Below are 12,972 nucleotides of genomic sequence, written 5' to 3'. Positions count from 1 at the left end.
TCTAGAACACCACCAGCCTTTACAAACAAGTTAATCAAGATGAGATTGGGGGCAGGCTACTGCTTAAAGACCCTGTCTTCTCTGGCGAAAGAGGCCTTTTTGATTCTTTGACCAAGGCTGTTTCTAAACATGCACACGCTCCCCACTCCTGCACCTGTGGGGCTTCACTCCTAGTACTTACAGTTCACAACACGGTGCATTTGGTCCAGGGCATCATGGTTTCTTCCTGCTCTGTGCACCTGCCTTCCCAATGTGTTACTTATTAATAATAGGAGCCATCTCATCCCTTTTGTGTGTTCCTGTTCCACCCGGTGCAGGCAAAGATGGAGACCCCAGGCCTGGCCCCTGGCATTCCCAGTCTTTGCTTTTATCACTCTCGCAGGAGAGGCTTAGAGTCCGCCCTTCTGCCAGGTGGGGAGCCGCTTGGTCGCCTAAGCAGAACCTTGTCCCTCTATACAGGAGGAACCTTCAGGAGACTGGAAAAGGCTTGACGGAGACACAGCTGGAGAACCTCACGGTGGGACCCAGGTTTTAGCAGCATCAGGCAGCCAGGATTCACACCAACAGATGCCCTTCTCCACCAGAGGTACAAGGTCATGACCCTTGTGAGAGCATGAAGTCTGTCAGCAACGAGGTCAAACATCTTCCCTGCGGCTGTGTCTAGGGCATCCCAAAGCCAAACCAAAGAAGTTCAGGGGAGGCCAATGTGGGCTCAGTAGAAAGAAGTAACTGGAGCTATCTGGAAACACCCTGTGTTGTTCAGAGCAGCCTGTTCCTGCTTCTAGACAGCCCAGGAAGGTGGTTTTCACACCAGCAAAGTTTAGATGAGGTCAGGCTGGCTCTGTGGAGTTTGAAGTTCTCTAGGTTCTCCTCTGATTTCTTCCCCTTTCAGTACCAATTCTTTTTGCTTGTTTGTTTGATTTGTTTTGATTTTGGTTTTTTGAGACTGGGTTTCTCTGTAGCTTTGGAGCCTGTCCTGGTATTCACTCTGTAGACCAGGCTGGCCTCGTACTCAGAGATCCGCCTACATCTGCTTCCCAAGTGCTGGTATTAAAGGTGTGCGCCACCACTGCTGAACTCTGTACCTACCGTTACAATGTCCATAACCCGTTCCTAAGTAATCTTATTGCTGCTGCTGCTGCACTGCAGACTTGCTCAGGGACAAAGGACAGAAAGATAGGGACGGGGTGCTTATCCAGTCACAGGGAGGGGTGCTAGCTTGTGCTTCCTCTCTGCCTAGCTGCTACCACATCACAGCACTTCTTGGGCAGAGTCCAGTGGGCCTTGTCTTACCCTCTTTAAATACCCGGATCATCTGGCCTTTCTTTCCCCCAGACACCCATGGTGTCTGACATGACTACATGCCTTGCCTGCCTACGTACATCCCTGGATACTGTCCTATCTGTTCTGGGTCTGTGAGCCCTGCAGCCCCAATGGGAAGGAAGGTCCAGTCTCAATTCTTTTAGCCCCTAAAAGCTCTTCACGCAGGCCCAGGCACAGGGAAGCAATGGGCACTGAACAACCTTGACCCACCGTGTAGTGAGCTACTGAGCAGGGAGGAGGAGGGCCCCAAACGCCCTTGAACCCTGTGCTCTCATAACAGCATGTGTCTCTTGGCTTCCAGAAGAGGCGCTGAATACCTGGGAGCTGAAAGACTTGGGGAGCAGCCAGAGCAGGGTGCCCACCATTCGCAGCATAGAGCAGAAACCCCAGGTACAACCACGGGTCCCATCTCGGAGATCCTACTACTTGGTGGGAGCTAGATGTGGACACACCGCCTTCCTTCTGCACAGGTGGCGTCTGCCCTGTGCCTTCCAGGGGACGGCCCAAGGATGGCTCTTCAGACTGAATGTGACTTCGATGTAGACTCCACCACCATACTGCAGGCACAGGCTCACTTGAGCCAGATCTATGAGAACCTACTGGCCATGGCAAAGGTAATGCTTCTTTGGTCAAGAAATGCCCATAGCTAAGCATGTGGCATATGTCCTTATTCCCAGGTGCTTCCAAAGTGAGAAGATTGAATAAGTCCAGGTGTCCTTGATCAGCCTGGGAAACACAACAAGATGAAAAACCCCAAAACAGCGAACTCATGTTTGCCTGGCATAATTGAGGTGCTAGGGTTCAATCCCTGCACCAAAAGAGAGACAGGATGGGAGGTTAACCATACCCCTATCATAAGCTAGAGCAATATTCTCAACCTTTGGGTCATGACCCCTTTGCTGGGGGCAGGTGTCAAATGATCCTTTTACAGGGGTCACATATCAGATATCCTGTCTATAAGATCTTTACAAAGGTACAATATAAGATATGCAGCAAAATTACAGTTGTGATGAAGCAATGAAAATAATTTTATGGTTGGGTCACCACGACATGAGGAACTGTGTTAAAGGGCAGCAGCCTTAGGAAGGGTAAGAACCACTGGGCTAGAGGCTGTACATGATCCCAGGAACAAGGCAGTGACTGACATGTTCCCTGCTCTAAAAGAATTTACATTATCACCAGGATCTTAAAGGGATATGATATGATTGTGGAGTAAAGACTCGATCCTCCTAGTGGCTTGGGATAAGCAGGGGTGCACCCAGGACCTCTCGGAGTGCCCTCCCTTCCCGTGGGGGCACTGAGCCTTCACCCTGACCCGGGGCTGCTCCTTCAGCTTCACAGGGCCCGGCTAGAGGAGACAGCAGCTCTGTTTAGCTTCTACAGCTCCTGTAGGGAGCTCCAGTCCTGGTTGGAGGAGCAGACATCCCTGTTCCGAACACTGCAGCCCAAGGGCGACAACTTAGAGGTCACACAGCTCAAGTGTGAGGTAAGCCGCTGCACTAAAGGAGACTGCCCGAAGTTTCCACCACCCTGGCATTGCTTCTGCCTCCCTACTCCTCACTGTTTTGCCCTGTATTTCACGCTTGCTCTGGCCCTGTCTGGGGAGGGTCCCATGGCAGCAGGCCTGACTCTGAGGCTAGGGACTCAGATGCTTTCTGTCTCAGGGCCAGGAGGTTGAGTGTCTTAGAGCCAACCATCCCAAGGCCTTTTGTGGTCCAAAGAGAGAGTGGGGAGAGAAGAGCCTGCCTCCCAGGGCTCTGGGTCCTTCTCCGCAGAACTTTCTCATGGCCTTGGCCATCAGAAAAGGCCACTGGGCTGAGGTCGTCAACACCGCTGAACAGCTAAAGCAGAGATGTCCAGAACATACCTCAAAAATCCAACAACAGGAGGAGGACCTGAACCAGAGGTGACTGACAATCAGGGGTGGGGATGCAGGTAGGGCAAAGCCCTTGCTTGGTACCTCTTCCATACCAGGTAGAGGGACTAGATGGTGTCAAAGTTAGTGAGGAGCGGGCAGAGGACCACCAGCCTAGAAGCATCTGTCTTGCTAGGCTCTAAGACCTCATTGGATGGATGGGAGGTGTCCTTGTGATGGATACATTCCCACATCCTCCGCTCAGGTGGCAGCAGCTAGAGGCCCTGAAGGAGGAGAAAGGCCTGCAGCTCACACGCAGCATGGAGGTGCACTATCTTCTACAGCAGTCTGAACCCACACGCGCCCAGCTGCTAAATGTGATGGGAAGGCTGGAGGCTCTGGGGCCGGGAGGCTCTGAGGACAGTCACCGTACCCTGCAGCAGATTCAGCAGAAGGTCCTGGTACTGGAGAACAGGATCTCCTACCTCCAAAGAGCAGCCATCGAGTATGGCCAGTTTGGGGATGGTGGTGGTGGCCGGGGAGGCAGTGAGGGCAGAGGGAGAGAGGGAGGGTCCTAACAAAATAAGGAAGGGGCAGGAATGGGATAGGGAGAAGGTGACCAAGATGTATATTGGAAGGATGCTGGCAGAAGGCAGAGGCTGTTGGCATGAGAAAGTGCTCTCTTGACCTGCACTGGGAGATGGTTCTTCAGTGACAAGCCTCGAGTGAGAGGGCCAGGAGATGAGAGTATAAAGACCAAAAAACTGGAGGCCTTGCACAAACTGCCTTATGCCAAGCGAATTTATTAAGGACAGCATCTTGTATACTATTTGCAGAGAGAGAATGGCCAGGGTCAGAGGAAAGCTAAGTTAGACAAAGATGGCAAGAGAACACAGGATAGCTGACACAGCGGCCTCGGGACCAGTAACCACGGCATTTCAGAGGAGAGGGCCTGGTTCCCAGGAACCGACTCCTTAACTTCTTCGAGGCTCAGACCCAGACTGGACCTTGCAAGGTCTACCCCAGGCAAGGATAGAGAATTAGCTTTCTCCTTGTTCTTTCATTAGGACCTCTGAGAAAGTTTTGGATCGGGTCTGGCTCCCACACTCAGAGAAAGGGAGAGCCCCAGGGTCATGCTGCTTCTAGCTAAGGGGGGGGGGGGGGACACACATTTGGAGTTGTCACCACTTTCCCAGGAGACACAGGCCTGGGTCCTGACTGCAGTGGCTATCATCCTACAGGGCGAAGGAGTCAGGCCCCAGAGAGGGCCGGCTGCTTCAGGAGCAGGTGCTGATGCTGCAGACTCTGCTAAAGCAAGTGCAAGGGCGAGTGGTCCAGCAGGTCCAAATCCAGACTGAGGCTCGGGTCCAGCAAGGCGTCCTACAAGAGAGCCACAAGCTGCTGCTGTGGGCGGAGGGCATCCGGGCTCAACTGTGCAGCAAAGAGGAGCTGGAGGATATGGCCTCAGCCCAGGAGCTGCTGAGGAAGCTTGGAGGCCTACAGGAGGAGACCTGCCTGTGGCAAGAGAGGTCAGGAAAGACCTGAGGGGCTGGAGTTCATAAAAGGAAGGTCAAGAGCAATGTCATCATGAGCCAGGCTGGTATCTAGCATGGCCCTGCAGGCAGATTTTCAGAAGATACCCCAGCCCACCTCAGGCAACCTGCACACTCTGGGAAGGGACCCCAGACACTGAGCTGCCAGAGGCTCTGAGTTCCAGCCCAGCCACTCTCCTTCAGCTGTGATAATGGTGCCCACCCCCCAAATCTAGCTTCCCATTCTGAGCAGCGCATACCCTGCTGTCCTTTACAGTCAAAGGGCCCAGGACTCACCAATGGGACTAAGATTTCTATGTCACTTCCGTCAGAAGTGACGTACAGCCTTATGAGCAAACAGAGCCACCATGTGCAACCCTCAGGCTGTCCCCTGCTCCAAGGAGCCTAATAGGTATCAAGTGGACCCTGAGAGACAGACCCCTGCCTTCAAGACACTTGTCACACACACCCTTTGGGGTTGCAGCAGCTTAGAGGAAATGCTGGCTTTTCCTGCCTCCCACAGGCATGCCACATCTTTTCAAAATGTGGGGGTTGGGGGGAGGGCAGCATTCAGCTTAAAGGGGTACCTGCCATGCTGGGTCAAAGGTGCCAGTGGCCCTGACAGCAGCCATGTGCAGACTGAGCGATGTTTTTGTTGAGTTGTGCTGTCCCTGCATGCCACAGTCATCTGCTTAGAGGACAGTGTGATGTGGATCCTGGGCATTCTGCCGGGCCTGTTGCATTCCGTCTTATGCATAGGACAGGACATAGCTGTCCTATGAGAAAGTGAACCAGTAGGACTGAGCAGCCAGCTGCCCTCACTTCAGAGCTCTGTGGTGTGGTGAAGGGCTGGAGGCGCTGGTGACGACCCAGGTGGGCTGGTACTATGTCTGTTATTTTACACAGGCTGCGGCAGCTGGAGGCTCAGGCCCAACTGGTGGCAATCTCAGACTCCCCGCCGTCTCAAGAGGTGGCCAGTGCCCTAAGGCTCCTAGGTCAGCAGGGCCAACAGCTGAAGGCCCTATGGGGCCAGAGGGAGCAGGAACTTCGGGACAGGCTGGAGCTGCAGAGGTTTGGCCAAGAAGTGGATAGTTTCGTTGCGATCTGTACCAGCCATGAGGCCTTCCTCCACCAGGACAATCTTGGGGTAAAGAGTTGGGGGAGTGAAACTGGAGTGTCGTCATACCGCCCCTAGAGGGAGCTGGCCTTCTTGGGTCCAGAAGCCAGGGTGGGTAGGGAGGCCCTGGGGATGAGCTGACTTCAGGTCTCTACCAGGAGGATCTAAGGGAGGCCCAGAGCCTGCTGCAGCAGCACCAGGGTTTTGGGTGGCTCCGGAGCACCCTGGGATCTCGGGCTGAGGCCCTGCAGGCATGTGCTGAGAAGCTGCTTCTGAGCCAACACCCTGCGGAGCCCAAGTGAGCCACTTGCCTGCTGCCTTCTCTCTGCACCTGGGCAGACTCCTGCCCTGAGGCTGGGTGGGATGGGGTTCCCTTGGGCTGGGGAGTGGGGGGCTCAGGGCAGAGAAGAGCCTTCTTCTCTTTCTGCACACCAGGATCAGAGAGCTGCTGCACAGTGCCCAGGAACAGTGGGCCAGGGTCCAGGAGAGGAATGAGCAGAAAAGGGAGCGGCTTCTGGCTTCCCTCCAATTGCACGTGAGTTCCTAAGCCTGAGTTCCTAAGCCGTGGGAGAGATCTGCAGAAGCAGGGCCCTGGAGCCCACAGCTGCGCTGAGCCAGTACGATCTTGTGTACTGAGCCTTTCCCTACCTTGAAGCACAGTTCTCGGGTGTTTCCAAGAGGAGGCTGGAGCTGTGCTCACTGTGCTTCTCAGAGAAGGATGCCTTGACTAACTGCCCCTCATCCTCCTACACACCCGCCCTCACTTCTGACACACCAGAGGCCTGCATGGTGAGAGGAAGCAGCTGCAGCTTAGCCTTGGTGTTTGTTCAGGCCCTGGGGCCAGGCCAGGCCTCCAAGAACATCAACCTATTTAGATCAAGACACCCGAGATCTGGTGTGGTCTGTAGGAGTTGGACCTGACAGGCATTTCTCTTTCTGGGCACAGTGTCCTCCAAGCTCTACCTCCCCTATACCTGAGGATTGGCTCTGGGCCTTATTTCTCACCACAGGGCCCCTCGCCCTAGAAGCAGGTGTGCCACCCCTTACTCTGGGTCCTGAGACCCTCTGTCTCCTGGTCTCCGGCAGGAGTGGAAGCAGGCTGTGGCAGAGTTAATGCTGTGGATGGAGGAGAAGTGGCCCATGGTGGCCGATGAAGCCTCCGAAGCATGCACCAGTATTCAGCAAAAACTCAAGAGGCACAAAATAGCTAAGAGTGAGCTATTAGCTACCCGTGGGTACATGGAGGACCTACAGCAGGTGAGGATACTGGACAGCAGGTGCAGGGCCCTCTGTCTTCAGATTCCCAGCATACACTGCTCTTCCTGTTTCTATAGAGCACAGTTGCTGAAGGAAGGGACCCCTCTGCCTCCTTCACCTGGGTGTGAAGCTGGGTGTCCCTCTAGATAGGCACCCAAATCAGCTCAGAAAGCTACCACCATCCCAGGTAGCCAGCAACCTGCCTCCTGCCCCTGGGTGCAGCATGTTGTGGCTGGTGGTGGGGTCCTCACAGCTCAGCAAAATACCTGGGCCTTTGTTTCCACTCCAGGCTGGGAGAAAGCTGTTGCATAGCCACCCCCATGCCCAGGAGGACATACAGAACAGACTCCAGGACCTGAATCACAAGTGGGAAGAGCTGGACCACAGGGTGGCAGAGCGAGGAGACAGGCTGCAGCAGACCAGACAGCAGGGGCAGCTCCTAGAGCTACTGCAGGTCCCTGGGGAACTGCAGGTCCCTGGGGAATGTGGGATGGGGGTGAGGATGCAGAAGGAAGACCAGGACTTGGCTGGGTCTGGATGTGAGCAGGCAGGACAGAAAGGGCTGACAGGGTGGCCCCATGAAGTCCTGTACAGAGCTCTGGCCCAGAGTAAGCTAAGCCTGGCTTTGCCTGGCAGCAGGCTGTCACAGGAGTGACTTCTGTGTGTCTAGTGTGTGATAATCACAGCTTGGGTCTGCCAGAGAAGAAGGTGTATAAGGGATGCTTTGCACACTATGAGTTGGGAGGACATGATGGGTCCCTGGTAAATCTGGGGCTAGGAACATGGTACACTTAGAGCCCCAGCGGGGTTGCCTGCTGAGCTGGAGAAGTAGGGCGAATGCAGCCTCTTGCCACCCTCCCCAGGATGTCAGAGCAATGTTGGAGCATCTGGAGGAAGCCCTGCAGAATGCAGAAATGGGACAGGACCTGCATTCCAGCATGAGGCTGCAGAAACAGCACTGTCAGCTGGAGAATAAGAGTCAGGCACTGGGCAGCAAGATGGCTGCCCTCATCTCTCAGACCCGCAACACCTTCACTTCCCTGACCATCCTGGAGGAGAGCCAGAAGTGTCACCAGAGGTGGCCATTCCATCTTTACTATGCTTGAGGGTCATGCTTCTCCCTCCACGCATGCCTTGTGACCCTAGGGCGTGAGTGGCACCTACAGGACCTGAGGGCGTCCAAACCTCCTTCCTTTCTGAGTTGGGTCATTCTGAGGTGGGAGGGCTTCAGAGGCTTTCTGTTCCCTGGCATTATTCCTCATGGGTCCCTGGCGGGGAAGAGGAAAGGACCATGACCTTGTTTTCTTTTTCCTCCCCCAGCCACTTTATCTTTTCTCCTTCTACCAGGTTCAAGTCCCTGCAGAGCAAGCTGGCCACCCGCCACATACAACTGCAGGCCTCTGTTGAGCTCTACCGATTTAACTGCCTTAGCAACCTGGAACTCACATGGGTGGCTGAGCATATGCCCAGGTCCAGTCCTGCCTGCCCTGCCCACTGCTGGCACGATGCCCAGAGCCTTCAACGTAAGCACAAGGTAGTGTCACCTGTCTCCTCCCAGGGCCCCCAATACCTCATTCCCAGAACTTAAAAGCTCCCTGCACTACTCAGGGTATCCTGGCCTCTAAATATTTCTCCCGGGGTGTCCTGATTCCCAAATCCACTTTGCTCTAGCTATCCTTAGCCAAGTGATCTAGAGCCTAGGGAGACACCCACGATTCTAGTCTGGGCATCTGTGGTAAAGGAATCCCATTGTTCTGTGGCAGATGCTCCAGGCTGAGCTGAAAGGTCACGTGGGCCGCATGCATGAGGTACTAAGTTCTGGTCAGAGTCTAGCCGTGTCCGGACATCCCCAAGCTCAGCACATTGTGGAGCAGTGCCAGAAGCTAGAAGGCCACTGGGCAGACCTGGAGCAGGCATGTGAGGCACGTGCCCATTGCTTGCAGCAGGCTGTCACCATCCAGCAGGTAGGAGATAGAGGGTGGGGTCTGCTGAGCAATGGAAGCTGGGTCTGCTGTGGGAGAGGGGAGTTGTGGGACCTTCATGGAGGGAGCCCAGTGAGGAGAGCGCTGTGCTAAGAATCAGCTGATTCCAGTGAGGGTCCAAAAGCCTCTCTGTTAGCTGCTGGCCACCAGGAACGGGTGATGGAGGGTTCCAGCTAAGATCACCAAGGCGAGTCAACATCTCTCTTTGCAGTGCTTTCTGAGTGTGTCTGAAATAAAGACCTGGGTGGAGGAGAAGTGGCCTCTGGCAAGCAGTCAGGAGTATGGCAGTGATGAAGCAGCTACCTTTGGGCTCATTAGGAAACACCAGGTACTGTGTCCTGAGCATCTCCATGTGAGTAACCATAGACCACAAGGACGTCTGCCACACTCCAAAGGGCTCATCCTATTTCTTGAGACACAGGCCCCTGCTGTCTATTTCTTGAGACACAGGCCCCTGCTGTTTCCTTCTAAACACATGGCTAACCCCCTCCACCACCCACTCAAGACCTTACTCACCCTCCCTACTGAGCACAGGCCTCTGCCAGTCCACCCCCAGCCTTGTGATGCAGGAGTGTTTACCCCCTGGAGCCTTCCTGGACCCACCTCTCCACACAGACTCTGTCTCCTTCCTGGCACTTTCCCGCTCCTCCCGGTCTCCAGCTTCCATCACAGGTGCCCTTTTGTTAGCCTGTCACCATCCTAAAACCCATCTTCTCCCGTAAGCCACCCTGGGAGGAAGGAGGGCGGCCAGAGTGGATTCCTAGAACCATCAAACCCCAAAGCCTCGGCCCCACTGCACTCCTGCTTCTTGTCATGGAAATGTCCTCTTGTCTGGATACTTTCCTGCATGCCCCAGTGGTCACTGTTTGGCGGTGTCTTGTGGCTGAGGATTTTCAGTGAGCTGTTCCTGAAGGGTGTGCCCACAGGCTTGGCCTCATGTAACCTCCATGTGCCAAGCCTGCAGAGAGGCTTGCTCAGTTCGGTCTGTTTTTACACTTTGATATTGGGGCTCCAACATGATGGCTCCTGTGCCCTCCCTTCCTTGGCCCAGCCTTCCCACCATTTACTCTTTCTGGCTAAGCAGTGAGCCCTCTGAGGGAGGAGACCATATCTTCATTTTGTAAAAGAGTAAGTGTGCCATCAGTCTTGGGTAAGTGGGTAGTGGGTGGGTGAAGCTGAGTGGAACATGGCTGGGTAGGCAGCTGGATGAGTCCACTGGTAAGTGAATGAGTGTGTGAGCCAATGAATGAGTGCCGGGGGGTGAATTGTAGGTTGTGTTGGGGGTAGCGTATGGAGAGACAAAGAACCACCCAGTCTGGGCTCTTGTGTTGGCAGATGCTGCAGCGGGAACTAGCTCTTTATTGGCGCTCCACGGAGGATCTTGAGCAGAGATTCCAGACCCTCTGTGGACTTGATGCCACTGAGCATCTGGGTATGGTACGGGAGCAATTGCAGGCACTGCAGAAGCTGGCAGATGCAAGGTGAGGGGCACTCTAGACCCTCTCATCAGTGGGCACAGGGGCCCTAGGCACAGCTGACTGTCCCCGGCTGTGGCCCTTTGCTGGCGGGAACCCAAGCCTTAGGATGCACCAGGAGAAGGCTGAGATTTCACATTGCTCACCTCTCTCTAACTTCTGCAGTAAAGGCCCACTTAGCAGGAACTGGGCCCTCAATTGCCAGCCTTCCATCTCTTGCCAGCATCCTTTGTCCCCTACCCTGGCCTTGCTATGTCTTCTTCCCATGTCAAAGGCTTGGGCAACAATCATAAATAACTCCACTCCTCAGCACCCCCACCCTCAGGTCCTACCATCAGGGGGATGAACAAGCCGCTAACATCCACGAAACCCCTGGCTGTCACCACAGGGGCCAGGAGCTGGAGGGGACCCTGAAGCTGCATGAATTCATGAGAGAAGCCGAGGACCTGCAGAGATGGCTGGCCAGCTGGAAACAAGTGGCCAGCGGAGAGGACAACTTTGGAGAAGACTATGAGCGTACGCTGGTGAGGCTAGGAGCAGGGAAGATGCAGGAGGCAGATGCTGGGTGACAGGAGCGAATCCTGTTGGGCTGGGTGGACAAGGCATAGTAGAATCATGGACTATGCCTTCAGGGTGGAGTGTGCTGGTAATATAGCCACACAGCTCTACACTGTTGCTGAGTACCTAGACTAAGGCTATCCTGTCATCTACTCCCCTCTCTCCTCAGCAACTCTGCACTAAGTTCGCCAAGTTTCAGAACCAAATTGAAACTGGTGCCCAGCGAGTAGAAGCCTGCCAGCAGCTGGCAGAAAGCCTTCTTGAGTGTGGGCACAGCGCTGCACCCAAGGCCCACCAGAGGCAGCAGGATCTACGGTGAGTGTGATGGCCCAGGCAATGGTCTGGGTTTGGGGGAGGGCGCTGACCCAGTGTCTTGGAGTGTTAACAAAGGGTGGTACTTTCTGTGGGACACAGGATCCTGCTTGCTCAGTGAGAGGGGGCAAGGTCCTGGAGATACTAAAGCCTCCACTGTGGTCTGTGAAGGAAGTTGAGGCTGGGGATACTGTAGTAGGAGGCTGTTCTTTCATTCCCGGCCGCCCTGACCCAAAATAACCACATAGAAACTATATTATTTAAGTCACTACTTGGCCAATCACTTAAGCATATTGCTAACTAGCTCATATCTTTGGTTAACCCATTTCTATTATTTTATATTTTACCATGGGCTACATGATGTCTCGCAACTCTGCCTTCTTTCTCCCAGCATTCAGTTTAGTATTCCCTGCCTAGCTCTACTCTGCCCTATCATAGGTCAAGCCAGCTTCTTTATTCATTAACCAATAAAAACAACACATGTACAGAAGGACTTCCCACACCAATTCCCCTTTTCTGTTTAAATAAAAAGGAAGGTTTTAACTTTAACATAGTAAAATTACATATAATAAAACAGGTTTCAAGCAAAAAAAAAAAAATAATGGTTTGGGAAGCAAAAAAAAATAAGGTCAGGAGCTAGACAGACCAGAGAGGGGAATACAGGCTGACCCTTGGCTGCTCTTCTGTGCGGTAGGGCTGCCTGGTCTGAACTGTGGCAGTCAACCCATGCCCAAAGCCGCCTGCTCCATGACGCAGAGACTGCCCTCAGAGTCCACAGAGACCTTCTAGAAGTCCTTACTCAGATCCAGGTATGAACTCTAGACGTGGATCTACCAGGTTCAGTGCCCCGCCCTTCCTTCCTGCCCTGCTCTGAGCCTTTTCTGCCCTAGGAGAAAACGACAAGCCTCCCTAATGATGTGGCCCAGGACCTACGTGGGGTAGAGAACCAGCTGCAGAGACATGAGGGGCTGGCACGTGAGCTGGCAGGCATGGAACAGCAGGTAAGCGGGTTGCTACCAGCCCTCCAGCCTGGCCTATTTGTTCTTTTCACTGGGGCTGCCGTGCATGGCAGAGCATGGCCCAGGAAGTTTCCAGGCTTGAGTACTCAGACAGGGAACCTACCTCGGGATGCTCAGATCCTTTCACCTCATGAAGAAACTGCTCTCTTCCCCTACCCTTTCCTGCTAGCTGCAGGAACTGCTGAAGGCTGGAGGCAGAGTGCAGAAGCTGTGTCCAGGTCCTCAGGCCCTGGCCACTGTCCAGAAGAAGCAGCAAGCTGTCACTCAAGCCTGGAAGACCCTACAGTTGCGTGTGGAGCAGCACAGGGCCCAGCTGGAGCGAGCACATCTCCTGGTCCGATTCCACACAGCGGTGAGGGCTCTCAACTCTTGGGAGGGGTGTGTGTGTACACAGACGTATGCACGCACCGAGGCCCTCCAGTTCTGGAGGGAAAATAAGTGTGGCCAGAAATGGCAAGCGCAAGGGTCTGCCATCCTGGAAGGGCTGGGTTGGGTGGTGACAGAGAGACCAAGGGACAGAGGCTTGTGAGTTTCCCCAGAAG

At 54.3% G+C, this 12,972-nt stretch overlaps 1 protein-coding gene across 1 annotated transcript in view; it reads left to right on the top strand.

Moving 5' to 3' along the window:
- Sptbn5 (spectrin beta, non-erythrocytic 5) overlaps positions 1-12,972 on the top strand; it is a gene marked incomplete at its 3' end in the record, with an annotated part of 41,890 nt that overhangs the window by 10,325 nt on the left and 18,593 nt on the right. The window contains 22 exon segments of the mRNA XM_041678740.1: positions 412-586; positions 1,625-1,713; positions 1,794-1,937; positions 2,657-2,809; positions 3,099-3,229; positions 3,444-3,683; positions 4,420-4,707; positions 5,617-5,857; positions 5,986-6,125; positions 6,263-6,362; positions 6,914-7,084; positions 7,374-7,538; positions 7,948-8,162; positions 8,432-8,618; positions 8,848-9,048; positions 9,278-9,394; positions 10,402-10,547; positions 10,930-11,065; positions 11,269-11,414; positions 12,106-12,220; positions 12,302-12,412; positions 12,600-12,782. Coding sequence (XP_041534674.1) covers positions 412-586; positions 1,625-1,713; positions 1,794-1,937; positions 2,657-2,809; positions 3,099-3,229; positions 3,444-3,683; positions 4,420-4,707; positions 5,617-5,857; positions 5,986-6,125; positions 6,263-6,362; positions 6,914-7,084; positions 7,374-7,538; positions 7,948-8,162; positions 8,432-8,618; positions 8,848-9,048; positions 9,278-9,394; positions 10,402-10,547; positions 10,930-11,065; positions 11,269-11,414; positions 12,106-12,220; positions 12,302-12,412; positions 12,600-12,782 — 3,594 coding nt within the window.

This window comes from Microtus oregoni, unplaced genomic scaffold (assembly GCF_018167655.1).
Source record: "Microtus oregoni isolate MIOR12 unplaced genomic scaffold, Mior012 000031F_ref0000149, whole genome shotgun sequence".
In the NCBI taxonomy this organism is placed as follows: domain Eukaryota; kingdom Metazoa; phylum Chordata; class Mammalia; order Rodentia; family Cricetidae; genus Microtus; species Microtus oregoni.
Note: the sequence above shows the minus strand (reverse complement) of the source record. Positions and strands in the feature narration are given on the sequence as shown.